The 27,474-nt window shown below is 43.1% G+C and overlaps 1 protein-coding gene across 1 annotated transcript in view; it reads left to right on the top strand.

Moving 5' to 3' along the window:
• The window catches only part of adgra2 (adhesion G protein-coupled receptor A2), a 37,934-nt gene extending 10,955 nt beyond the window's left edge, over nucleotides 1–26,979 (top strand). Inside the window, exons 2-19 of the mRNA XM_026187328.1 lie at nucleotides 7,551–7,622; nucleotides 18,425–18,496; nucleotides 19,440–19,511; nucleotides 19,611–19,682; nucleotides 20,330–20,493; nucleotides 20,896–21,109; nucleotides 21,282–21,446; nucleotides 21,549–21,747; nucleotides 21,852–22,001; nucleotides 22,084–22,245; nucleotides 22,501–22,701; nucleotides 22,863–23,052; nucleotides 23,696–23,904; nucleotides 23,982–24,106; nucleotides 24,190–24,313; nucleotides 24,393–24,541; nucleotides 25,120–25,209; nucleotides 25,346–26,979. Of these exons, the coding sequence (XP_026043113.1) occupies nucleotides 7,551–7,622; nucleotides 18,425–18,496; nucleotides 19,440–19,511; nucleotides 19,611–19,682; nucleotides 20,330–20,493; nucleotides 20,896–21,109; nucleotides 21,282–21,446; nucleotides 21,549–21,747; nucleotides 21,852–22,001; nucleotides 22,084–22,245; nucleotides 22,501–22,701; nucleotides 22,863–23,052; nucleotides 23,696–23,904; nucleotides 23,982–24,106; nucleotides 24,190–24,313; nucleotides 24,393–24,541; nucleotides 25,120–25,209; nucleotides 25,346–26,759 (3,844 nt within the window). The 3' untranslated portion in view covers nucleotides 26,760–26,979. The remainder of the gene's footprint in view (nucleotides 1–7,550; nucleotides 7,623–18,424; nucleotides 18,497–19,439; nucleotides 19,512–19,610; nucleotides 19,683–20,329; nucleotides 20,494–20,895; nucleotides 21,110–21,281; nucleotides 21,447–21,548; nucleotides 21,748–21,851; nucleotides 22,002–22,083; nucleotides 22,246–22,500; nucleotides 22,702–22,862; nucleotides 23,053–23,695; nucleotides 23,905–23,981; nucleotides 24,107–24,189; nucleotides 24,314–24,392; nucleotides 24,542–25,119; nucleotides 25,210–25,345) is intronic.
• The last annotated feature ends 495 nt before the right edge of the window (nucleotides 26,980–27,474 follow it).

Here is a 27,474-nt window from a genome sequence, read left to right as displayed (position 1 = left end):
ACTTTCCATATAAATAAATCTGATAGGTCACACACTAGTACATATAAATCTGCGCGCACGCACACAGACACACACACACACACACACACACCACAAACCACAAAGCCTAACTGCTTGGCCCTGCATGTTAACCCAAGCACAATGCAGTACACTCTATAATAAGCGGTTCAGCATATCAGATGCAGGAGCACACTCCCCACGCTAGGCCTTGAGGGACATAAATATGATAACAAAACTGAGTAATGCAAGAAAATTATTGGCATAAATCATTAAATTCATCTATTTTGTCATATACACGAATGACAGGAATCTGTACCACTCCTTCATGTGGCTGCTCTCACCCTCTTCTCCCTGTTTGATGACTAAATTACTCAATGTGGGTCTGCAAAATGATTTCATAAAAAATATTTTTCATGCAATTACATGCAAGTGCCTTTCCATGACAGGCGGTAAATGGGGCTTGTAGCTTGGCAGCGTTCCCTGGTGGCTGCTGCGAGCCCACTGGTGGGTCAGGCACAATGGGCACATTCACATCTTGACATGCATTTGCTGTTTAAGTGCCTGTTGGGCTCAGGGGCATTTAGTCTTTCTGTTATATCTGGTGCCACGACTTGCTTAGGACAGGCTCAGGGTGCAAGGGGCTCCCAGGACTGCTGGCTTAGGTGACTCTCTGTCTGAAAGGGTTAAGCTATTAGGAATAACCCATGTGCTGAATAGTCGGTGCGATCTGGAAGCCTCTTTTAAAGCACTTATTGTAACAAGGATGACACAACTGGCCTCCCACTCTGAGAGATCTCTCTGCTCTTATTCCTCCTCCCTCCACTTTCCTCCTCTGCTTTCTACAAAATGTGTCCGTTAGTAAGGAAGAGACTTAGAGGAGAGAGCTGGACTGCAATGGATTGCTGTAAAAAAAAAATACACAATTTTAGAGTAAGCAGGCTGTATTTCAAAAATACAGTAAAAAAAATGTAAAAAGAATTACAATATGGTCACTTTAAATTTTACAATAAAGTGCTGCCAACCCTGCTGCCAGTATTTTACTGTAAAATTTACAGGATTTTTCTTAAAGTTAGAGTTCTGATGCAGGCTGTGAACCATAACCACACATACTGTCAGCAGTCCTACAAATGAAAATGTGAATATTTTCACAGCATAGAATAAATAATTCCCTCAGAAAAAAATAATGCAGTTCACACATACTGATGCATTTCAATATCCCCTGAATTAACATTTACATCTCCTTAAACTGACACTAAACAAATAATCTACATTTACTTTAATACTTAATACTTATATAATTCCTCGCTGTTAACACACCTCACGAAATGTCATTACCCACAATTCTCAGCTGCTAATGAATGTCTTCACAGCTTATGTGTATATGTACAGGTGTATAAATGCTTATTATTGTCTGTCACTGCAGGTTTATTTTTTTTAAAAATCAATTCAAATAATTAATAATGACTGCTGTTTTTAATTGTATTGCCTACATTGTGTTCCACTTAAACAAACATCAGCAGTACTTCATGGCAATTCATTCATTTAGCAAATAGCTTTTTTATAGACGCACTCTTGCATTCTGCATGCAAGACTGGAAGATTAATTGCTGCTGTTAGTAAAAGTTTTCCAGATTGGCTTTCTCACATATCACAGCGCTGAATGTATAAATGGCAGCCCGCTTTAATTACGGCTCTAAGTTTGTCCAGACAGGAATCTCAGCTTAGCAAGTTGTGTATGTTTTTCTGTGGGTGTAAAAGTATCACAGTCATCACAGTCTGTCACTGAAACATTTTCTAAAAGTTTACAGCTCATCTCTTATGACACATCCGATGATGTTATCCTTTCTCGCTGGCGTGCCCGCAGCTGAAGGGATCATTTTGATTCTCCTGGTTTGGGAGCTTAAATTGCAGTGTAATCCACTGCATGCTTCCATCATTTTTTTAAACCACTTATTTGGTTCAGGGTTGTGAGGGTGCTGGAGCATATCCCAGCTGACAGCGGGCGAGAGGTGGGGTACAACTTCCACAAGTTGCCAGCCAGTCATAGTAGCAGTGTAATGTAGATGGGTAATGGCGTCTGATTCATTAGAGCCCGTGTTTGGATGGAGTAAGTGGGATTGGGAAGCTAAATTAGGTAATGCACTTTATAATCCATCTTTTGGTGTAACCGCAGTATTTTGTTGATCCACCCCGTCTGTCTGCATTACTCTGAGGGATATGTGTGTGATGTATATATGAAGAGAAGTGCTGCCATGTCCACTTAGTTCTCCTCTGTGAATGGCACATATTCTTGAAATGCACCTTTGGCTAGAAAAAGCTGCTCAAATGGAAAGCTAAAGGGGAAAATGCAGTAAAATAAATCAGCACTGGTTTTGCAGCTCAGCTATAAGACACAAATGAAAGAGCTCACACAAAGCTGGCCTCTTGTAATCTAAAAGTGGGTAATTGCACCACTTTCAGCAGAGTTCAGCTCCCTCACGGTTAAATTCTTATTAAATTTTATTTATGTGAAACAGACCAGCATGTGCATTATCAAATCGGCTAATTAAACCAGACTTAATTCAGTAATGATGCTCTGAGACTCTCATTTACAGTTAGTCTCATTATCTGGCTCCCATTGGTCTCTGAATTACGACCGGAGTTTTGCCACGTTACCAATCTCTTTCAAGGGTTCTTGTCTCTCACCCCGCGTGTGGTCCTCGAGCGTAAGAGACCAATCCAAAGTTAATTGATGTTTACACAGTGGTGCTTTGGGTTGTTTTTACTCTTTATTACGCTGAACCTGAGCACCTCCGTCTCTTTTGGCCTCGGAGTTCTAGATCGATCGCATCTTTCAAGCGCTCCCGTTGTTTCATCATTGGTGAGACTGCTGCAGCTTCAGGTGTTGTAAAGACTGGATCTGCTGAAGAAGAATGAATCTGTAGTCAGTATGAAAGAAAACCATACTATTATTCACAGAACGTGAAGTGTACTACATACATAATGAGCTCTAGGAGCTTAGCCTGGAGATGAATTCTTATTAAATATAAATCCTTGCTTAAGACTCTTTTTCTGCTTGTGGTTTGCTGTAGAAGCCTGCAGCTACACAGAGCTCACTGTCTGAGTCCAGCATGCCTAAATATTTAGGAGCCAATTGAAATCGGGGCTTTTTACTTAAGTACTGCTCATTTATGTTCGGGACTACATGCCAAACCAGGCTAGAGCATTTCCTGTGTATCCTTCCCCACCCAAAAAAATAAAGAAAAAGTTTAAAGTGCATTTGGCAAAGAAGCAGGATGAGAGGATGAAGGTGGGATGATACTGACACCAAAAAGCAAACAGGACATCCTGTTGTGTTTGAGTTTACAGCATTCTTGCTGTGGTTAGGACAGATAATAGAGGGATGTATCTTTTTTTTATCGCCTGTGTTCAACCAAACGACGGCCCAAAATCAGCTTTAGAAAGTATACAGAATACAGAAGACAAAGGTGCGTAAGCACCCGCACAGATCAGGCCTTATCCTCCAGGCTCAGGGCAGCGTGTTACCAATGAGACAGCTATGTAGTTAAGAGTTGGGGGGTGGGGAGTGGAAGTAAATCAAATACGATTTGTGACGTGCTGTCATTGCTCCCGTGTGGCCCTCAAAGGCTTTGTGGGTTTAGTAAGCAAATTGAGCAAACCAACAAAGTGAGTGGCATGATGCAGGGAGGAGCTGCTGTGGTCTGCTAGACAAGATGCTTTGTATAGTTCTACTTTTTTTACACACCATCATGCAGCATAAGAAGCCTGATCTAACACGGAGCTGTGGCAATGGAAGCTAAAAAGTCAAGTGTGATTCGATGCGTAAATTTACACATTTTTTGCCACTGAACTTCTGGAGAGAAGGTTTTTGCAGGTAGGGGATTTTTTGTTTTTGCATGATGTCAAAGATTTAAATAATACATAATTTGGCATTTTTAAAGATGTAATGTTTACAGAAATTTACTTGAGAATCGAGCTCACTTATTAAAAGGTTTTTTTTCTTAAGAATATTAGTTTACTTGATCTCTTTGCGGATAAGTTTGTGAAAAACCAAGAATACATCCATATGTGTTTTTATGTTTTATATTAAAGAAAACCGTGACGTCAAGTTGTTGCTATACATGTGGTGTTTAACCCTTCTGCTGAGTGAGAACTGCTAGAAGAGAAGCTGGTAACTCGGTTTGACCTGGTGCTTTTCATATGACCTCTTTCTTTTTGATCCTAATGTAAATGAATTATGCGAAATGGTTAAACAAGATCCCTGGGGCCTGACATGTGGCCCTGCTTTCCCTCTCTTTCTCTTTTTCCTTTGGTTGCATGAATTAGATGGATTCAATTAGCCCATCTAATTTAGGCCTCTGTGCTCTGAAAGGGTTAAGTGAATGAAAGATACCATACCGTAGTCTGGACTGAGTTAGCGCACTGACGTGCCATGCGAATAGGTCTTGAAAACAGAAGAAGATTAAATCAATCTGCCATCTGATCTGTCACTTACAGACAGATCTGGCAGAAATGTGCAGTTAAGCCTCAGTAGCAATACTGTGTGCTGAGCAGACATTAGGCCTCCTAGTAGAAGCTGCTTATCTTCTTTGTTTGTAAAGCACTGTTAACCTACAGTGATGAAGCGATGGACCCTCGTTTGCCTCAGCTGTCACCTGTGTCCGGACCCTGCTCCATCTGTCTGATGACTTTCCAGGAAGTGCTCTCTCTGCAACCCCTGACCTCTCAAACCGGGTTCTGAATAAACAGCTAATTGGCTGGGTTTCCTGTTTAGCCTGATGGGAGCGCTGACTATTTCTGTCTGTTTACAGAGTTCTGCTTCTCTCTCTTTCTCAGAGTTGTACTCTTTGTATTGTTTATAAAAGAACAATGCCCTCCACTACAACTGTGCTCCAAACATCAGGCTTTAGGGATTATACAGCAGTGTCTAGGCCACACAACTCCCCTGCGTTCCTGGAAATCTGCGCCTTTTGTTGCTTATGGGAGGAATTCGGTTAGCTCATTTTGTGTGCGCTGTTTATTTGCGAAAGTCAGCTTTCAAGTTTTAGCGAGATAATTGAAATACCGTGTGTGGAATGTGTGCTGGGTTTAGACCTGAATGCAACACACAAATAAATAAATCTGTGCAGGTTTGGAGAATGCATATTAACTCAGTGTGTGATTATATGAAAGGAGGTGTTTTGTTCCTGTAGGCTTGCAGCGATGTGCACATGTGGGCCTTCGGAGCACACCAGAAACAAATGTGCATTATTCCCTGACTAATAGTTTTCTGCTTAATAAGCAAAGTCCAAAAGGAACTATCTGTATCTCAGCTGTCTGTGTTGAATTAAATGGCTTGTTTCTTTGCCAGATGTGACTTTCTCCTCTCCTATCTGCACTGAATTATTCAGGCAGTTCCGGATCTTCTGTAACTTTCATCCTGGGCCTGCATCCATTTATAGGAGAGATTTTGTGCCCAAAAGTCGAGCAAGAGACCTCAAGGCCCAGGAGTCACGGGTTCAAATCCAGGCTACACCACAAGAGGATTGCTCTCGTCTAACATCCTCTCTCTGCCTTAATAATAATGATTTATTTTGAGGAGTTCAGTGGGAATTTGTGAACATGACATGTTTGTATTTTTTCCAAATCTGGGAAAGGGTTGGGGGGGGGGAGCTCAGATTTGGGATGACGTCAAAAATGGTGGGAGAGGCTTTACTTTCAGTATTCCAGTCGTTATCATTTTTAGTGTCTTGATTGCAGCACAGCTTGAAAATGTGTTTTCTTTGCTTTTGAAATTTTGCTGATAATTGTCGCAAGATATTGGCTGAAGAGTCCACGATGTAGCTGTAGCAAAAGATGATTTACTCCCTACGTTTCCATTTTGCAATGCTGGCTTTCGACACTTTTAACTGTTACAGGAGGGAAGAAGTGAGTCGGGCCAGCTCATGCTTGTATACTGAGATTGGACGATTAAATCCGGTCATTAAGCGGGCTGGAAGGCGCGGAGCTGAAGGCAGTGTTTTTATTGATGTGGCAGGAAACGGGGGGCTGTGCACTGCTGCTGTAAATCTAACGGACGCTTCACAGTGAGCTCCCTCTCTTAAAGCCGCACACACACAACTTCACTCTCTCAATTAAGAACACACTTAATGTCACAAACAGCCCATTAAAAGCTGTGTGGCAGGGGCAATAATGACGTGAGACTAAAGGGTGTGTTAATGATGGCAGCCTGTCTCCAGGGCAGGGTCCTGGCTGTACCCTGAGCCCACGCTGAGAAGGATATAGACAGGTGTCTGAATCCGAGTGATTATGGTTGTGTATTTTCTTGTTTAAGTTTAGTTTCTATTGTTTGAAAGTGTTATGATTTCATTAGTTTCAGTGTTTATTGTCGTCTTTTTAATTATAGTTGTTATACGGAGGGCATATATCAGAGGCAGTATTCAGGAAAATCAGTACAGGTAGTCCATTAAAGCCTCATTAGCTGTAATACATTTTTTACTAACAGATACTTAAACAAACAATATGTTCTCTAGATTTCTCTAATTTTAGTTAGTCTTAATTTTATTTTCAAAATTCTACTTTTTAGTTAATTTTTAGTTAACTATAACAACCTTGGTTAGCCGGGATAGGACCCCCCCCCCCCGGCGATCCTGATGCGTTTCTCTTCCTTTCTCTGGCTAACACTCATTTATACAGGTTAGCTTTCCTTAATCGCCTCTTTATTAATTGCAACTATTTGCATGTATGTGTGTGATGAATGATCGTATAGTTGATTATGTGTCTGTATCTTCAGACATTATCTTTAATGTGTGGCTTTTATTCAAACTGTGAAGGACTCTGTGTTTTGACAAATGTCATACAAATAAAGTTGTTTTTATTAAAAAGTAACTATTTTGTTGTAGCTTTTTTTTCTCTATAAAGAAGACAATTAACTTGCTGCACTTTCCATGATCCATGCCTCAGACTAGAAATTTTCCCTATCATGCTTCTACTGTTGTGAATAAGCTAAGCCAACAGGCTTCTGCATGTAGTGTCCTATTTACTTAACTCTCACAAGTATATTGTCACTGAAACTAGGGGCAGAGTATAAGTCTATGCAACTTCTAAAGCAGCCTTGGCCTATTGCCTTATATTTTTGCATTTCCCTGTCAAACTGAGAGATCTCAGCCTCACTTCCACTCTGCCCTCTAGCATTTTGCTCTGTGCACTGATAAGAACTCCAAAGGCCAAGTGATTTGCCAGCGGGGAAAGAGCTAATTACCGTGGCATGTGCCGCCATTTGTTTGATATGGAAAGACATCCCTTTGATCTTAAAAAACAATAACTTATAAATGATTATCAAGATTGCAACCTCTGTCTTGATGCCCTTCTGTCTTATCATTTATTTGAAACATCTTTAGGTAATGCTAATGCTAATCTCTCATGTGACTGCAGCACTGAATGGACATTTTCTTTGGCTTTTTTCCTCCTCCTAATTTATGTTTCTATTCTATTTCTATTCCTCATGTTTTTTTTTCAACCTATTTTTAACAACCGTGTGATTTGATTTGTTTCCATTTTTTTTATTTACAGGATACTGAGCCACAACAAAATCCGAGTTCTGAGAAACGGATCCTTCCTTGGACTTTATGCCTTGGATAAATTGTGAGTATCCTTTTCTCATCGTCCTTTATTAAATACTGTGCTTCTGCGGGTGCTCTAATGTCATGTGTATTGTTTCCACTGGATTTATGTGTGAGCTGATTTCTGGCTTGTCTCTGGCCCGGGCCTTGTGGAGACATACAGACAAGGTATCAGAGAGATCTGAGCAGATCTGAGCAGCTATGGCCCATCTATCCGATCACGGGCTTCATTCCAGAAGGGAGGATGATACACTCAGACTGGCTATCACAGACTTATGTTGAAAACTTCACATAATTACACTTCACTCCTCCATTATCAGTAAAGCCCCACTCCACATGACAAGATAAGGGAGATCTCTGGCAGGAGCTGCATGTTGGCAGCTTTGCCTGTGGCTTGCAGACAGTCTGGCCCTCCTTAGCGGCATCGTAATCTCTCTATGAATGGGGTGTGAGACAAGTGAGAGATGAAATATTTTCTTACGAATTTGAGGCGATGCACAGCGCCACTGGTGACAAACGGGAAAGGAACTATAGTTGGAACTGCCAGTGGTGACACATGGCTATAATTGCACGGCCTGTAAGACGATCCACCACCTTGGTCCAGACCACGATATTACGAAAACAAATACAACCCTGTTTTCAAAAGAGCTGGGTTGCTTTGTGTATTGTAAATAAAAACAGACTGTAATCATTTCAAATAATTGAAATGACATATTCAATTGATAAAAGTACAAAGGCCAAACATATAATGTGTTTTTTTGCTTTTTGGAAAAAATGTATATATTCATTTCAAACTTGTTGCCAGTAACATATTTGGAAAAACAAAAAGAAAGAAAAAGTTTGGCCATCGGTATGTTTACAGCTGTGCTGGCTTGAATCTTCTTTTAATCGTGTTTTATAAGCGTTTAGGAAACTGAGGAGGCCAACTGTTGTACATTAAGAAGCTAAATGTTTTCCCATACTTGCTTGACATGCAGGGCCTCCTTAGCTGTATGTTTCATTTCACAGTGTACCAAATGTTTCCAGAGGTTGACGGGCCTGGACTGCAGGCGGGCCAGTTAAAGCCCTGAGACTTGTCCTACACAGCCATGTTGTTGTAACACTCTCTGTCATATTTAGGTGGGAATATAAATTGATCAAAACCTGCATGCATCATTCAGAGCAAGTTATCCAGGCTGTGCACACTAATGCACAACAGCCATGCTTTCACACATGCTGGCTTTCCTTCTTCAAATTTCCAAATTTTGACTTTTCATACCACAGGGCAGAGTTTGAATGAGCTTGGGTCTACAGACGTTGACAGTGTTTCTGGTTCTTATACAAAAAATAAATCTTATAAATCATGTTGCCCAATGAATGAAATACAAACAGGATGGGTGTTAAATTAATTAGCACCTACACTCTACTATGCCAATCTCCCTGAATACTCTGATATTCTCACACTGTCCTTGAATCTAGTGTACGTTTCACAACAGATTCATTTTGGGGTTTTTTTTACAGTGTGCTGTTTCACAGGGCATCCCAGTAAAGCTTTATGGCAACAACACATATGTTGCAGCTTCACTTCGCAAACTTGGATGCTGTAGTCTGGCAGACAGGCTTATATTGTTGGCGAGGGGGCTGGTGGGTATGTTGCAGAGATATTAGTTCCACATGGCACTTCGAGCTGCCACCCATGAAGCTAACGAGTTTCTCAAAAATGTTGAAAGAAAGAAAAATATGGTAATTTGTTGCAGTTGTTAGCTTGTTAGTACCTACCACTGAAGTTCAGAGCAGATGTGCCAGTCGAGAACAAAAGCTATATTTGCTCAAATTTATGTTTTTTTTTCTAAAGTCTGACACGAGAACACCATTGGTGAATAGTTTCAAGGCCAAGTTGTCAGTTCTCACCTCAGCAGTCTTGCACCGAAGACGCTGATAAAGCTGTTGACAGGAAGATCCTGAGGCTAATGCTACTTGGGCAGTAATGTATAGTAAATTAAAGCCTGATCTGTGGCTCAGAATGAGCTGATGTTGCATATTTTTGTTAGTGTGGAAAAGCCTTCCTGTAGCGCCATAGGGTCGGTGGGTCGGGTAATCTGAGCTCTCCCATGTACCTGGAGCAGTGATAAAAAACTAGCAGGAGGCAGCAGAGTGGAGGTTTAACTAAAAGAGGTTGGGAGAAAGACAAAAAACAGGCAGATAAACCCCTGGCTGTGCTCCACAGTGGGAGATGCAGGCGTCTGGCTGAGCACGAAATGTAAATCACACAGGCCTCATTTCACTCCTCCGCCTCCACCTCTGCTGGCTTGCTGACACACAGTGGTGGAGGTCCACTCACTCACTCTGACATCTTCAACCTTTAATTGAGCCTCGGGCAGCTTATAATCACATCTGAGCTCATGGGAAATTTGCTGTCTGTTGTGAAAAATGCCACACTGATGGAAGGGTTTGCAGGGATGAATTCAGATATGAGCTTAGAGTGTGAGTTTTGTCTGCGCTTGTGAGATTTTGGTTTTGTTTTGTCTCCTCGGTCCACCACGGCTCTTCGGGTCTTCTCATTGTTTCCAGTATGGCGTCAACATGTGCTTGTCATTTGGAGCAGTAGTGAGCAGTTACTCATATTATGTGACCAGCGGTGTAATCAAAGGCCAGCCCACTGGGGCTGAGTAAACATACATCAGGGAATTACACTGCATCTCTTCCCCTACGTGACAAGGATAAACACAGTCTGCGCCCCCTAACTGCACGCACACACACACACACACACACACATTGGGACACATGTTGTTGTGAAACATACACACACAGGGACACACACACACACACACATTCTCGTTTTGATATCTTAGTGAGGACATCAAATTGATAGTGCTTTCACTAGCCCAGAGGTTTTAGATATCACCCTGGATCAACACAGCTGAATCAAATAATTAGTTCATTACCAAGCTTGAGAACTGTTGAGGAGGACATGTTGAGGAGGTACTTTAGACATTTAAATCGGCTGTGTTGGATCAAGGACACATCTAAAACTTGCAGGACACCGGCCCTTAAGGCCCAGAGTTGGAAACCTCTGCCCTAGCCGCTTACCCTAACCCTAACTAATCAAAATGAATACCTAACCCTAAGCCATAGCCTAAACCTAACCATAATCTAATTGTAACCCTGACACTAAATCCACATTTTAAGTCTCAAAAAGTCTTCAGTCTCGCAAGGACAGCCGCTTTTGTCCTCATAAGTGACTGTTGGTCCCCACAAGTATAGTAACATTCCAATTTTTGGTCCCCACAAAGATGTCTAAACAGGTACACACACACTCGCGCACACACTCTCACTCTTGGCTCATCGCTGCTGTGACTTCAGTGTATACAGTAACCCTTGAGTGTGCTTCCTAGTATGGGCACCCTCTCTTCTGGCCCAGTCTAACAGGTCTCAGCAGACACACACTCACTTCCACACGCTCACAGCATACTTCTATTCAGAGCTGAATGCAGTCTGATCTGCTGTTATTAAACGGAGAATTCAGCTCCAGAGTAGAACACCCTCCTCCAGGCCTGGACAAGGCCGTGCAGCAATCTACACAGTTAGCCCTTTCATTGGGACAAACCTCCTCAAAGCCACTATTGCCTTCATAACCTGCCAAGCCACCCAAGTGCAGAGGAGCAATTTAGGATTGTTTGTTTTTTGCCCTCTTACTAGACTACTGTGTTTTTGTAGGTCTTTTAAACAGGCTTGCCATCCAATGGCTACATTTGGATCTTGGAATACTTCATTTCTTTCCAGCTCTTTGGATGAACACACTGGTTAAATCATGCCTCGCCTCTGTGGCGGTGGTTGCTATGCGCAAAATAAGTCACTTTCATACACACCGTCAGACCTCTGCTCGTGTACTTGCGCACCTTTTGAGTACCTCTACCGCTATGCACACCCTTTCTGATGGAAGTTTTCACTGGCAACCCCACTAATGAGCCGGGACCTTTATGAGTTGTGGACAGATCCCAGCAGCCTGTCCTGCACTGATTTGAGGCAATGTAATGAGAATAATGAGCAACGAGGGCCGAGGCAGTCTGGCTCCTTTCCAAATGGGCCCCACTGCACCATGGGACACAGGACAGGCAGGCAGGGCACAAGGGGCCCTCATTACTAAGGCTTGTTACCCTACAGCGAGAGAGGGAGCAGGGAGGGAGAGCAGAGGGCAACGATGATGATGGATGAGGGAGCAGCAGGGTGTTTGTAGTGGACAGGTCTGAAAGGCAGGAGTGAGGCTTGTGGTTAGGAGGCTCTAGGTGTTGGCAGCGTGACCGTTTTTGTCAACAAGAGAGGCTGAGATGATCTCTACAGTGGGAATCTTTTAAACACTGCGCTTCTTTGGACTCATTGGAGTAAGCACATAAAACATCACATAAGACAACCAAACACTTCTTGTAGACTCAACTTAGTTTAAGTGTAGAAAATAAGGAGGTGCTTGAGATTTATGCTGATAATGCAACAAAATTAAGGGAAGCCTGAAATTAAACCTTGGGCTGGAACACTGTTTCTTAAAAATGTCTGCATGAGAAAACATGCACAGTTATAGTGTTATGATTATGTGCAGGCCTAGGCCAATTCATATATGCTTGGCTTGATAGTATCTGTTCCGCAAAAGCAGAGGCAGACCATTCATTCACTCTTTGCCTGAAATCTCTCTGAAACCAACCTTGAAATCGCCTCTGCCATTCTGAGCGGTAGGGGTTAGGACGGAGTCCAACTTAAACAACTTTACCATCTGACATGAGGGACGCGGAGCCAAGATGGCTAAAGATGGTATGGTGGTGAGAGAGAGGGAAAGGGTAGATGAAGAAGGGAGAGGGAGGGAGCGAGGGTGAGAAAGAAAGCACACTCCTGCAGTTTGTCTTGTATAAATCTGAGGCCGTTTTCCTTAGCAGGAGATTTCCACACAAGCTGAGCAAATTACCTTGATGAGTGGGAACAAAGAAGAGGTGTGCCACACTGTAACACTTAAAAACAGTGGCCAACGTGTAGGCATGGCGAGATGGCAAGGAGCCCCTCTGTCTAGACTGGCCTGACTAAAAGAAAGGCTCAGATTGTACCAGCCCACTCTGGAGAGCGCTAAGGACAGCTGCTGTGATTGCACAGGGGAGTCTTGTTTCCCCCTTCACAGAAAAATGAACATTTGTTTTGGTGCATTTTTCCCGCACATGCCACCGGGTGGCTCCCGGTTAGGCAACAGTCACCTAATGAGAGTGCATGACCCATTAAGGGGTGGAGTGGGTGAGGAAGGGGTTAAGCGTGGTGGAGAGTGGAAACACAAAGGGGGTGCTGCAGGAGTTGATAGACTCCAGATGTGTCTTTCAGATAAACTGGAGGAACGGGTGTGTTTGTATTGCAAGCTTAGCCCAGTCATGGCTCTGGGAGTTTATTGAAACAGCGAGTAAACCCCCTCATAAGCCCATTACCAAATCATATGCTTTATATGCCAGTAACTCACTCTCACACACTCTTTCGGCAAACTCGATATGGTTTCAAGGGCATTTTCCTCAGGAGGAACTTGAGCTTTCTCTAGACCTTCTTCCCCCCCCCCCCAGCTTCCTTTTCTGCTTTATTTTTGCATCTCCCTTCTCCGAGCCCACTCGGGCTCTTGCTGTTCCTCACCTTTTACACTCTCTGCATGCTGCAGTCCACCTACTGGCTGAAAATTCACTCGCGGACACGAGCCACTCTTTTCATTGACAACCTGAACAAAAGGCACTTGTCCCTGCTGATTTCTCAGCTGCAAATTGTTACAACTATATTTTTACTTAACTTTCTAATAAAGACTGAATGACCCAGATGAAATGAAAATAAAATGTTCTTAGCATTTTTTTTCACTGTATGTTCAAATCTATCTGATCTGATCTGACTTTTATTGTTTTTGATTATTTGCATTCTGGTAGGTCTCGTGAAAATCTGCCAAAAATGGGCACGGCACTCTTCTCTATGCCGCTCCTAAAGCCAGACCTGGAGTCAATCACGATCCGTGGTTTCAGAGTTTTCCTTGGCAGAATAATCTTCATCTCTTCTTGCTGCAGATTATAGGAACATATAACCAAGCTAGGAAATTTTACACTTCAAATAAAAGTGTGTTGCTATTTCTGCACATCCCACTAACAACAGTGCAGTTGGACCCACGGTTTATGTTATGGTCAGTCATGGGCAGAGCTGCGGGCCTCGTGTTTTTGAACCATAGTACGGTCCTGATGCTTGTTGTCCGAAATTGCAAGGAAATATTTTAAACATGTGTCCTGCAGCAGCGCTACTGACAGAAAATCATAGAAAATGTGTATTATGTGTGTAAGGTTTCTTGGCTGTGCTAGAATAAATGCTTTCCAGATGGCAAATAGCTGATCAGGTATATCCAATCTGAGAGGAACCAGAAAAAAATTAAATAAATAATCTAGGGACGGGGCAGCAAAGCAGGAAATTAGTAGAAAAACAAGAGCTCAGCAGATCCTGGTTTCCTGTTTTAGGGGGAAAGCAAGAGCACGTTGGGGTCGGTAGTTACAGAGCCCCATTGTGAGCAAGTGTGTTGTGGAGTAGGGGGGTGGGGTGTACAGGGACCATACGCAGGGCCGTATTTTTCTTCTTATTACTGAATCCTTTAACCCACCTGCCCCTCCCGACAAAGGAAAACTACCTAGTTAAAAAAAAAGAGAGAGAGAGAGAAAGGAAACTGTAAAAATAAACGAGCAAAGGCCTCTGCTAGACCCGCCAACCAGACAGGAAATGACACGCGGCACAAAAATGGTCTCCGCTGACCTCTTTCAGGAACCAAGGTGGCAGTTAACACCCCCTCGCTTTTTTTCCATCATACCTTCAGACATGTTTGTTTCTGTCTTTTTTCCTTTATTGAGTCGTATACAGAGAAAACTGCAATTAAAGTATAGAAATCACGCCGCAACCCACTGACTTTCCATTAAAAAAAAACTTTAAAAAAAAACTCCAGCAACAGGAAATTCTTAATTCCAGTCTGGTGATAATGAGTGGCCATTCCCCCGGCTTCCGTCATTTTCCCAGCTCCCTCCAGGGCTGGAGCCTAAACAATGTCAGCACTCCAGTTGCTGCTGCTGTGCTCCTGATAATGGAGCACTCCATGTCTGGAGCGCTTTACAGACCATGTCTTCATTATTACCCTCTCGCTGCCCTACAAGCACGTCGCTCTTCTCCAGTCTGCATGGGGCCCAGGCGCTCATCCCCTGTATCCAACAGAGCAATGACTCTTCAGAATGGCAGAGGACCAGTCCCATTGATCAGGAGGAGTTTTGGGGGGGGGGCATTCTTAATGGCTGCCTCTGGTGTTAGGCCCAGCGGCGGCAGACAATGGCCCCTTTTGGATTTGGGAGCGAGCTTGAGTTTGTCACCGTCTAATCATACGCGCCACATGTAGCGTAGGGGATGAAGCACTGCACTCAGAAGGTTACAAAGCATAACTCAAAAAGAAAGGTCGTAGTGACTGTAACAATGTGTCGCCATCAATCAGCTCATCGAGCTTTTGGAAGAAATAGATGCTGCTCCTGAGGAGGATGTTGAAAAACTAAAATAATAGCTACAATTTAAACTTTAGACGTTAAAATTGTTGATATTTTCATGGTCTGCAAGCATGAGGCTTTGAAGCATTCATTGTCTCTGCTGTTATCCTCTTCCTTGGTGACAGCTGTTTTCATCAGTGTCGAGGTCACTGAGCTGTGAAGCTGCTGTAAGATGGGGCGCTGGCTACTCCAGAGGGCACGCACACAAGTCATCGCCTGAGTGTGAAGCCTGCTACTCTATTTTCAATCTACTGTACTGAAGGTTTTAAATAGCGCTGGAAACAAATCGGACACTGTGAGCCAGTGGTAAGAGGCGGCTCCAGACATTCAGCTGGGATTGTGCCGGCGAAGTGCTTGGACAGTGCTTCAGTTCCTGTTTTCCTTCACGTTTACCAGCCTGGTGATAAGAGAAGGGATCAGAGGCAGCGGTGTGTTAATAATCAGGTCAGAGCCTTGAGCCAGACAGGAAATGCACATTGGCTTGATGCAGTTGGGATAAGATTCCTCTTGAGAAACATGAAATCCACATTGGCACAGTCACTATATAGTTCTGGCTTCATTCATTCGCTTGAATGATACATTTTGCTCCTGTGTTTAAGATTTAAGACTTCCAAACCAGCAAATCAGAGAAAATAAAAGTACTGACTTGATAAAGGAGAACTAAATTATTTTCACAAGGGTCAATTTCATAACTTTCCCACATATAGCATCTGTGTTTGAATCGAAATTTAACTACCTATCAAAAACAGCACCCAAATATTTACATATCAGTGCACTGCAGCGACCGGCTCACCTTTAATAGCACATGTTGCAGGGACAGAAGGAAGTGGCCTCCTCCAAAAATCAACAAACGCTTCTTTGGTTTGGTTTGGTATCCAGGCACAAATTTGAACTCAGTCTAATGTCCTGTGAGAACAGCACGGCTAACATGTTTGTGTACTTGTGTAAGTCTATTTGGATTTATGTCATGTTTGTGTCATTCTAGTATCATCTGTTGATTTTTGATTTTTTTTAGGTGTTTTTTTCCACCAGACAATATAACAGAAGATAACACACCAGAAGAAATGAGTTAATTTAGTTGTTCTGTGCAGTACATTACACTTATTAAGAAGCTAATTAAAATTAGCCATTATATTTTTCTCGAGATCTTTAGTTTGCTGATCTGAGGAGATTTAAGCAGGAGATTTTTACAATATAAAGGAAAAGAAATAATGCACTGTCTTAATAATAAATGTGTTGTGTATATCATATGAGCAGTGTTATAGTAAACATTACCTCCATCTGCAAGAAGGAGGTGACAAAAACAAGCATTTAAAGACAAGCCTTGAAACTGACACTTCTATCTAGCAACTGAATCCCAGCTTACAGCGACTCTGTGGCACTTTTGTGTTAGCATTTTAATCCAGCTGTAAGAGCACGTTTGGTAACACAGCAAAGTGTGTGGCTGTGCGCACGTGGAGCATGTGTGTGTCAAAGGGACAGACAGGGAGGGAGCGAGACAGATCTCAGGGAGAGGAAGTAGTGGGCAGTGCCGCGTCTTTCATCGCTGCACTAATGAGCCCCGTGACACACAGACTGGAAACAGCAGTATTGTTCTTCCCCTGCCTGGGTCAACAAATTCTATAAAGCTAATGTCCCCCAGAAACACATGTATATTCAGAGTGAGACGCAGTACCACAAAGATTGCTATTTTATATTGTGACAGACTCACAATATAGTCCGGAGACACACACAAACACACACACAGATACTGAAAAGTGTAGCTGTTCTCTGTCAAACACCCAGATTGCTATTTGATTTGATTGGTGATATGCTTTTTTTTTACTGCTTATTTAGAATCACAGAGGTGGAAATATCTCCGATTTTTAAAAAGCTGTGAAATTGTTGCAAATGTTCTGACTGACAAGCTGGCACAAACTCAAAGATCTGAACCGAGCAAACTTTAGCCTGTTGGTCTGGGGCCAGTTTTTTTTTTTTTTTTGCTCCATCGTTTCAACCAGTCTCCTGTTTTGAATCTAAATATGAGTGATGGCTTAGAAGGACCAATAGCAAAACCCCCTGATCTTTTTGAGCATGTCTCAGCCACACCGCAGTGTAATTTCTTTGCTCGAAGCATTTTCTACAACAATTTTCCCGCCGTAGCTTACCCAGAAAAGTTCATCTCTTGGAAAGCAGACAAAACAGTGGTTAAGAGACGCCTGAGGTGATGTGAAGCAGCGTGGTTGACAACCGCCGTGGAAGATAATGTTTTGTGGAAAACAAAAAGGACCAAAAGGTCCTCTGAGGTCTAACATAACATCGAAGTCTTTGTTAAAAAGAGAAATCGAGAAAAACGCAGCTGCTGCACTGATGCTCCTGTAAGGAAATCTGACTCTGCGACTGCTCTGATGAGAGCAGAACTATTTCATGCTATAGGAACGTGGATAACATGTGCTGTTCATAACCATCCGTCTCCCGACCTCATTTAGCCTTGCTATTCTCACCTGGCCAAAAAAAAGGTTCAAAATCTAATCTACAGCAGCTGATGTAGATGGGAGTATCTAGCTAAAGTCTTTAAGACTGGAGTGTGGGTGTAGAAGTGGAACAGGGTGGAGAAGTGCAGCGGATAGTATGAAATTAAATCTTCAAAGAAAATTATTATTTATGGTTTGAATTGGGTAAAGCTTATTGCGGGAAGGACAGTTTTGGAAAAAAAAGAATAAATAAATAAATAAATAACAGAACTTAGTGTTAATAGTTTCAGATTCCACAAGTGTTTTATGTGGTTGAATATCTCGCTAGTCTCAAGCCCAGGAGGCAGTTCGGATAATATTTCCTATTTGTTTGCACAAATATCCTGCTGTGGCTCGCTGGACGAGCCAGGTTTAGGATGTGTGTCCCTGCTCCCATTCATTTAAACCTAACAGCGTCTTCTTTCAATGGTAAATGGTGATACCATGCCTGTGACTATTACTACACAAAATCCCTTAAAATGCTGCTGTTATTTTTAAACTTTCTTCTCTGAAAGGGTTAATTAATCAAGCTAGAGCCTTACAACTTTGTGCCCCTTGAGGACTCATTTTATTACAATGACATACCGGGTTAGCTGTTTCCCTTGATCCAAGTTTATGCTAAGCTCAGTGAATTAGCTCCAGCTACATATTGATTACAAATATATGATTGCAGTACCAATCTAAACATTGCAACTCTCAGTGAGAATACAAAAATGAAAGTTTGCAGTCCTCTTGTTAATGTGTCAGTATAGTCCTTGCGTGCACCTAACATTTTCTCTTTCCCCCAGGGACCTCAAGCACAACTTAATCAGCACCATCATGCCTGGAGCCTTCCAAAGCCTCTCTGAGCTTCGGAAACTGTAAGTAGATATTAAGATGACCCACATTTCACTCGGGTTCACAACTCAATAAACACAGAGAGTTTAATCCTAAGGTTTAGCATAAGATGGACGGAGGTTAGTTTGTTGCCCAGATTGGCAGTAGTCAGGAGAAAACCCACATATATATTTTTTTGGAAGCTCACAGATGTCATATGTCATATCAGGTTCATGGTGTTATTGTCACCATAAAAGCTTCCTTTCCTAAATGTTTCTGCAGAGGGGACACTGGGATGTCATCTGTGAGCCCCGCTTCAAACCTCAGGGCTCCTCACACGCAATTGAATGTGACAAGGCGGCTGTTTGAGGCCGCTTGCTGCTCACTCATTGTGTTTTTGGACACCGAGGTCTGGTTGCAGCGTGGGTCCAAAGAGGCTCCTCGGCGCAGCGCCGCATGACTCCCTTTCCCTCCTCCCCCTTCTTGTGTTTTCCCTGCAAGGTCTGGGGCTTCTCAAAACAAACAGATAGAGATAAACACATGCTCTGGACAGCTCTCTGCTGGGTAGTGTCAGAGGTACAACAGAGCAGATCCCTCTCTGACTGCAGATATACATCACACTCAGAGGTGGACAGCAGAACTGGGGCCCTGCTTTTACCCCAATGATGATAAACTCGTACTTGGGTCCCTTTGTGTCCTGATAAGGAGAAGTAGCCAGAACTGTTGGAACCCTTCTTTAACTTCCCAAATATTAAAATATATAATGTTCTGACTACAGTTGAATACAGCTACTTAATTTTTAAAGACATGAAAGGAGATCCTATACAAGTTATTGCATATGTTTCTTAGACAAATGACATTTCACATCAGTAAAGCAATGCGGCCACTGAAAGAGTCAAGACACCACAATCTGGTGCTGAGTGATTGAGAAAAGGCCTCTTAATTTGAAAATAACTGACCACATTCTTTTGTCTTTTACACTTTTAGTGACCTTTCCAACAACCGCATTGGCTGCCTGACTGCAGACATGTTCCAGGGGCTGACCAATCTTACTAAACTGTAAGAGGCAGATGAATTGATTCGATTAAAAAAAGTCCTCTATGAGTTACAGCAAAGCTATGAAGTTACACTGTTCATATCTAATTTGTGTTCTGTTAGGAACCTCTCTGGCAACATCATATCAACCATGAATCCAGGGGTGTTTGAAGAGTTGCCGTCCCTCAAGCTAGTGTGAGTATTAAACTCTGTCGGCCTTTCGTTCCCCCGAGGTTACCCTCACGGCATACCAGTCCATAGTTTAACAAAATATTTTTGGACATCCTAGACAAAGATAACATTTATTTTCAATTAATATTTATTTTCCCGTGTGTATGCCAACCGCGTTTCACAGTGAAGCCTGTGTCAAAGCTCAAATAATCAAAGAGGATTTATTTGACATGTATTTATTTTAATTTGGATATTTTTGTCTATACTGTGCATGCTTTTTTTTTTTAAAAAAACTGAAAGCATATCATTTATGCTACCGTAAAGAAACATTGAAGTTTATCTACAAACATTTCAAAACTGAACCACAGACTGTATATAAAAGATGGACATGGGCATGAGATATTTGTGAAGTGGCTGTTTTTAACCCGTGTGTTTGTTATTTTGTCATCTTGTGTTTGTGGAGTCAAAATGGACCATATTAGGAGAAGAGAGTGAACTTGCTAGCTTAGCAAGCAAAGTGCAAAACACAGATATAGATACGTGCTAATTAGTGCTAACATTCAAATTAAATAGTATTAGAATAATGTTAGAATTTAACTCATCAAAATTGGAGCACAAAGTTCTTTGATGGTCTGTTAGTACTATTTACAATACATTGGTTCTCTCTTCAGGAACTTCAACTCAGACTACCTAACATGTGACTGCGAGCTGCAATGGGTCCCGAACTTCTTTCGCGGCAGTCCAGCACGGCTAGGGGAAGAAACCCTGTGTGCCTACCCCATGAGCCTGAGGGGAAAGCCCCTGCGTGGACTAAGGGAAGGCCATCTGAGCTGTGGTAAGAGCCTGGCAGCAGTGAGGCATATGAATGAGGCGGTTCACCACTTTATTTCAGAGAATGTTGCACTGTGAATGATAGCAACAGTTCACTCATTATGAAGTTCAAGCTCATCTCAGCTATTTCAAGGATTAACCGACCAAAAAAGGGTTGAACAAAATCAATCCCCGCTGCTCTGCGGGGACATATTTCCAAAAGGCTCAGTGAGTTGTGTTGACAGCTAATCCTGTGGGTTGAATTTACCAATTGCTGCAGTCTGCATCCAGTCTGCTCTAGAACGGCAGACTCATAATAGCTTCTGTGGAAAAATGTAGCTGAGGCTTGGTAATGAGAGAGCAGCACAAGCAGTTCCGAGCGATGTGTAACCTTCACATCTGCATCTTTTCCCACCGTGTTGCTCAGATGGTCCTCTGGAGCTGCACACCATGTCACTGCTGCCGTCTCAGCGTCAGGTGGTCTTCAAAGGCGATCGGCTGCCCTTCCACTGCGCTGCTGCCTTGGTGGACAAGATGACCACTTTACACTGGCGTCACAATGGTCAGCCGGTGACCACTGATCCAGAAATGGGTGTCCAGCTGGAGAGCAGTGTCGTGCATGACTGCACCTTTATCACCAGGTGTGGTAAATAGAGCAACGCAGACAGAGTAGTAGTAGATCAGATGAGTTGTTTTCGTTTTAGTGCAAAGACAGTCCTGAGTAAAAAAAAAAAAAAGGGAGAGGCTTTATTAGTTACAATACTATGTGTTAACGATGTGTTATAATGAGCTGTCGCTATCATCTTTATCCAGTGAGCTTATTCTATACGATGTGCATGTGGAGGCCAGTGGAGAGTGGGAGTGTGTGGTTTCTACTGGGAGGGGCAACAAGTCTCTCACCGTTGAGATAGTGGTACTGGAGAACAGTGCCTCCTTCTGTCCAGAAGATAAAGTTGTCAACAACCGCGGGGAGTTCAGGTCAGTTAAAACTTTAAATATATCCTGTATATTATAATATGGAACATACGATATTAAAAAAAAGATTCAGCGTTGCCATTATTCTCTGGCATTTATCCACAGGTGGCCAAGAACTCTGGCAGGAATTACCTCCCACCAGTACTGCCTGCAGCTGCGTTACCCTTCCCTTTCTGTTGAGGGGGGCATGGAGCAGAAAAAAGCCTCTCGCTATTGTGACCGTACTGGAAAATGGGAGGATGGCGACTACTCAAACTGTCACTACACCAACGGCATCACACGTGTCTTGCATACCTTCATCCTGGTCAGTCGCAGCACTGTCACCGCCGTAGTATGTTGGTTCAATAAACATTCGCAGCATGACGTGACTCCTTATGTCCTCACCATATTTCCGCTCTTGCTTTTCAGAGGCCCATCAATGCATCCAATGTTGTCACAGTGGCACATCAAGTTCGCACATACACCCTGGAGGCTGCTGGTTTTACTGACTCGGTCGATGTACTGTACATGGCGCAAATTATGGAGAAGTTTATGGAATATGTGACACAGATAAAAGAGGTGAGGGCACTTTAAGTAAATGTAGTAATATATTCTCTAGAGTTCCTTATTAAATCTCCTTTTAAATTTCCCTGTGCTCCAGTTGTTGGCGGTGATGGTGGAGATGGGCAGTAACCTGATGCAGGTGGATGAACAGATTCTCGCTCTGGCCCAGAGAGAGAAGAGAGCCTGTAGTTCTATAGTCAACTCCCTTGAGACATTGGCTTGGTCTCAGCTACACAGTAATGCTAAAGAATTTTCCATGGTGGGAACTATTAACTGTTTTTTATATATTTATCATGTGATTTTCAACAGAGCATGCTTGCTGTGAAACCTGTGAAATCTTTCTATAGTTCATTCATGCAGTAGGAAATGCATGTGTGTGTGATTTAGAAGAGCGGTGCATGTCTTTAATCATATTTCTGTGTGAAATTGTCTGTGTAATGCAACAAAACCCATAGTAATGTTTAAATGAAAGTGTCAGGGTGTTTACCTTGCCTGGGTGACTTCATGTTTACAGATGTCTAAGAACATTGTGATGGAAGCCCATCTAATTCAACCTGCCCACTTCACTGGGATAACTTGTACTGCGCATCAGCAGCGTGAGGTGTCAGTGGGCAACCTGGGAATGGAAACGTCAGAGTCTGGCCATGAACAGCAGCTTCGCGTCCACTGTAGCACTGGTGCCCATAACACCTCTCTCAACAATTTTTTCCTAAAGGTGAGGCTTATGTATGCCTTCTTGCATCCGCCTGTTCTGTCTACTTCATTAATAACCACATCATATAGACACGGACAGTTTAGGTTTAATGAAGGATTTTGATACAATCAACATTTGCAGTTTGGCTTCTTGTGTGACTTACACCTTTTTTAATTCTCCAGAATTCTGTAGCCTTGGCCTCGGTGACTCTTCCAGCTAATCTGTTTGCTTCGGATGCTGCAGCAGACTGTAAACTGCAGTTTGTAGCCTTTCGAACAGGCAGCTTTTTTCCTTTGACTGGGAACTCGAGCACCACTACTGAACACTCCCGCAGACGCACTGTCAACAGCCCTGTAGTCTTTGTAGGCCTAGGTAAGGAAACCTTTAGTATATTAAAGAGACTCCTTTTATTTATTTATTTATTTATTTATTTATGTATGCATATTTAAAGTTAATGTTTTAAAGTTAAAATCATGGGTGTTTGGATGCTCTGTATGCTTAGGCATCATAATAAAACACATTAGTGTAATTCTTCTGCTCTGTGACAGCTACAAACATCATAATTATGCTTCAGGATGAACAAAGAACGAACCACTTTGCGCTTATTTGAATTAATTAAATATGAAAAATCCCTTGCAGTCAAATGGGACAGTTGCTTTCTTCACCAAACGTAACCCGGGTATAATTTTTACAGATCCGATACTGTGTGAAACTCAGTATAATGAAAGGCTTCTTTGTCTGAACCACTGCACCAGAAAAACCTTGGGACTGTTCTTTGTTCGTTGCTTGTTTTTGCCTTGGCAGGTTTTTCTCTCTCTTTGCCAAGAGTCATTTTGCAAATTGTAGCGACCAATCATGAAATATAAACAAAGCCTTCAATCCATTTTTTTGCACTTATACCCCAGTTTATGTAATTGTTTTTACAAAAACAACCAGGTGGAAAGTAGAATGCATTGGGTATTCTATTCAGTAAACAGTAGGTTTTTAGTTATTTATTAATTTCATTCTGTGACAGATGGTTGCAGCATGCAGAACAATTCAGACCCCATCTGGGTGTCACTCCGCCACTTGTCTCCTGGTACCGATGCCGTGGCAGCCCATTGGAGCCTTAAGGGACCGGAGAAGCAGGGAAGCTGGAGTCAGGAGGGCTGCCAGTTGGTCCGCAGTGACAGCAACACCTCCACCATGCGCTGCTCTCTGCTTAGCAACTATGCCGTTCTGCAGGTAGGCTCAAAAATGTAATGATTCATCCAAGATCACCGTGGCTAAATGAGAGTTAACTTGACTTCTGTGGTTTCTAGGAGGTACCTGACTTCCCTAGCTCCCCACTGACTGTGAGGGTGCTCCATCCAGTGGTCTATGCCTGCACTGCAGTTCTGCTCCTTTGCCTCTTTACTATCATCATTACACACATACTGCACCACAGGTACTGTAGTGTATTTGCAATTTCTCGCTACTATTTATTTATTTTTTGCTTCATTATCTAATTAGCTTACTCTTCTCCCATAGTTCAATATGCATATCAAGAAAAAGTTGGCACACATTGCTGAATACCTGCTTCCACATTGCAATGACAACAGCGATATACGCAGGCGGCATAAGCTTAACAAGCTATCCAGTCGTTTGCCAAGCAGTAAGTTTTGAATTTCAAGTATTGCATTTTTTTAGAGGAATTTAAGATTGATGTCTGATCTGACAACATTACATGACAGGTTGGCATTGCCTTGCATTACTCCTCGCTGTCAACCCTGCTGTGGATTGGAGTCAGCGCCAGGGTGATTTACAAAGAGGCTGTGTGGAGAATGCCCCGGCAACCAGATGGAGAATCTCCTGTTCCGCCTACGCAACGACCTATGCTCAGGTCAGTGAACAAGATTCAACTCACCTTCGCCCACTTCCTTTACTGTGAGATTATTGTTTGTTGTCAATAAGGTTTATATTTTGGGCAGATGCTGTAATTCTTGTGTGTGACCACCCAAAGTGTGCACGATCAAAGGTGGTTATTGTGCCCAATGGCTAAGGGGAGGGGGAGGGGGGAAAGGGGCATGAGACCACCATAAGAGAATGAGTGGGAGTTGTCATGAATCTGAGCATATCTATCATATCCAGTATTCCCGATTTTCTTCTCTTCCTGCTTTTCTGTTCCTGTGATCTAGAGGTTGTGCTCATACTACACTGTGCCTCTGACCTCCAGCCACCATTTGTTGCCTATTCAGCCACATTAGATGAGAACATAGATTCTGGTGTCTGTGCTGACCCATGTAACACTGTGCCTACGAAGACAGCCAAAGATCATAAAGCCCTGCACATGATAGAGAGCCAGGAATACATTAAAACACCAAAAGGAAAAGAAAAAAGATCATGGCAGCCGAAGGTCAAACATGCACAAGAATCGCTTTTTATCGCATGAGTTTGATATGTGTCTCTCTGTTATTCAAGGTTCTATTTGATAGCTGATGGTGTTCCTCTCATCATTTGTGGGATCACAGCAGCTGTCAATGTTAACGACTATGGAGACAACAGCCCTTAGTAAGTGCCTCTCTTTTTATCCTTGAGCCATTTGGCCCTTGACTTTGTGTTGTTTGGATTGCTGCTGAAGCGAATGACACACAAAGATGTCCTTGTTTTGTGCTGACTCTCCTGCAATCTTTTCTGCCTCTTGCAGCTGCTGGCTGGTCCGGCGCTCCAGCCTGGGGTCTTTCTTTGTCCCCGCTGGCCTGGTGGTGTTGGTGACCTGGATCTATTTCCTGTGCACTGTTTTTCGCTTGAGGCGCCGTGGGGCCAAAGAATGCACAGGAACCACTCTGTCTTCTCCTGTGACCGAGAGCCATCCTGCGCTCGCAGGAAGTACCAGCCTGCTCTCCACAGACTCAGTGACTGGACCTGTACACCCTGTTATGTCTCCAGAGGATCAGTATTCGCTCAAGACACAGTTCTCTGTGCTGGTGGCCACCCACTTCCTGTTTGTGGCTCTGTGGTGTTGTGCAGCCATGGCAGTGTGGCTTACAGGTCACACTAGCTTGTTGTTTAGCTGTCTCTATGGGATAGTCGCAACAGTTTTGGGGGGTTTTCTGGTGGTGCACCACTGCTTCCGGCGACAAGATGTCCAGACCTCTTGGCTGGCTTGTTGCCCAGGCTATCAACGCCCTCATCCCATGTCTACCTACACCCATACCTGCACTACTGGGAGTGGGGTCCAGACCTCTGAACAGGGATCCCAGCTTTTTATCAACTGCCATCCACCTGGTGAATCTCATAATTCCTCATCAGCTAGGTCGTCATCCACACCAAGTGGGATCAGCAGCGTGGGCCCAGGGCCTTGCAAGCTCACCAACCTGCTGCAGGCGACACAAGACAATTCAAACGGCACTTCACGTGCTCCTACGGGCAACAACACTAGCACCAGTACTGACAACATCACCAAGCCTACAAACAATGTTCTGCCCACCATTAACTCTGCAGCCCCAGGACAGCCCCAGAGAAGGAAAGCGAGCAGCAGAACTAAACAAGGCAGTAGTCAATACTATCATCGGGGCGAGGGCAGAGGTCACTATCGTCTCAAAGCTCTAAGGGCTGCTGGAGGTGGGGGCAGTCTTGGAGCTTTAGGGCCCATAGGTTTAGACCACCTCAGTTCATCGCATGCTGTTTACAAACAAGCCACAAGTGAGAATGGCAGCATTCACCACAGTCTGTCAGAGAACCAGGCCAGCGTGCTGACAAACGGGAAGCGAGTGGGAGAATCAGTAGCTACGAGCCCCTCGGAGGGAAGCGATGGAGGCAGCAGCGGGAGTCGCAAACCATTCCCCCTGCTGCCATCGATGGCCAGCCGAGTGGCCATGCAAAACGCTCAGAGGCGATGTGCCAGCAGAGACAATTTAAAAGTCGCAGCTTCTGCGGAAACAAAGCGCTGCTCCTACCCTCTGAACGGCGACACCGCCACTGTGCCGGGGGCCGCTGGCCAAAATGGCAACCTGAAAAACTCTGTGCTGGAACTAGAGCAGGACATGAGTGGCACAGACCAATCACAGAGCTCTGTTGGAATGAAGAGTGGTTTGTGGAAAAGTGAAACCACGGTGTAAATTATGCTTACATGTGAACAACTATGCATGTCCTTAATGAACTCTTGAATGACTGGGTTATGTTTCAACGGTCTCTTAATAATTATCTAATTTAAGATATAATATCATGAAGGCATCCAGGACCCTAAACTGGTACTTTTGCCTCAGTAGCGTTGAGAGAGTTTGCTGTGAAATGATTTAAAAAATAAAAAAATACTAAGGCAGGTGTTTTTATTGTCATTTTCAAAAATAAGATACACATTTATCTTATAAAAAAAATGTACAAGTCATTTCTAAAATTGGCATATGATGTTGATTTTAGATGTCTAATGAAAGCTTTAATATTTTAATTGTGATTTTTCTATGCATATCAACTATAGCATGAAATGGTTTATGAGATGGGCCATTTCCAAAGTCAAGCTATATGCATTTAATCCGTGGAAAAACTTTCACCCTTATGTGCGCTTCGATAACTGGTTGTGTTACTCATGTATGCACTTCTATGTTGTCTGCAAGTTTATGCTTCAGTGTGTGTGTACGTGTGTGTGTGTGTGTGTGTGGTTGTGTGTGTGCGCGCTCACTCAACAGAAGAGGATTTGCGTGAGTGTGGCTGTACAGAATCTCAGAGTGAAATAAAAAGGCTATGCGAAACTTTTAAATATAAAAAAATGTTTCCTTTTCATTTCTATGTACTCCTATCAGCACTGCTGGAGCTTCTCTTGTGTGATAAATTCAC

Source organism: Astatotilapia calliptera, chromosome 12 (genome assembly GCF_900246225.1).
Source record: "Astatotilapia calliptera chromosome 12, fAstCal1.2, whole genome shotgun sequence".
NCBI lineage: Eukaryota > Metazoa > Chordata > Actinopteri > Cichliformes > Cichlidae > Astatotilapia > Astatotilapia calliptera.
This window is presented reverse-complemented; position numbering and strand designations above follow the sequence as displayed.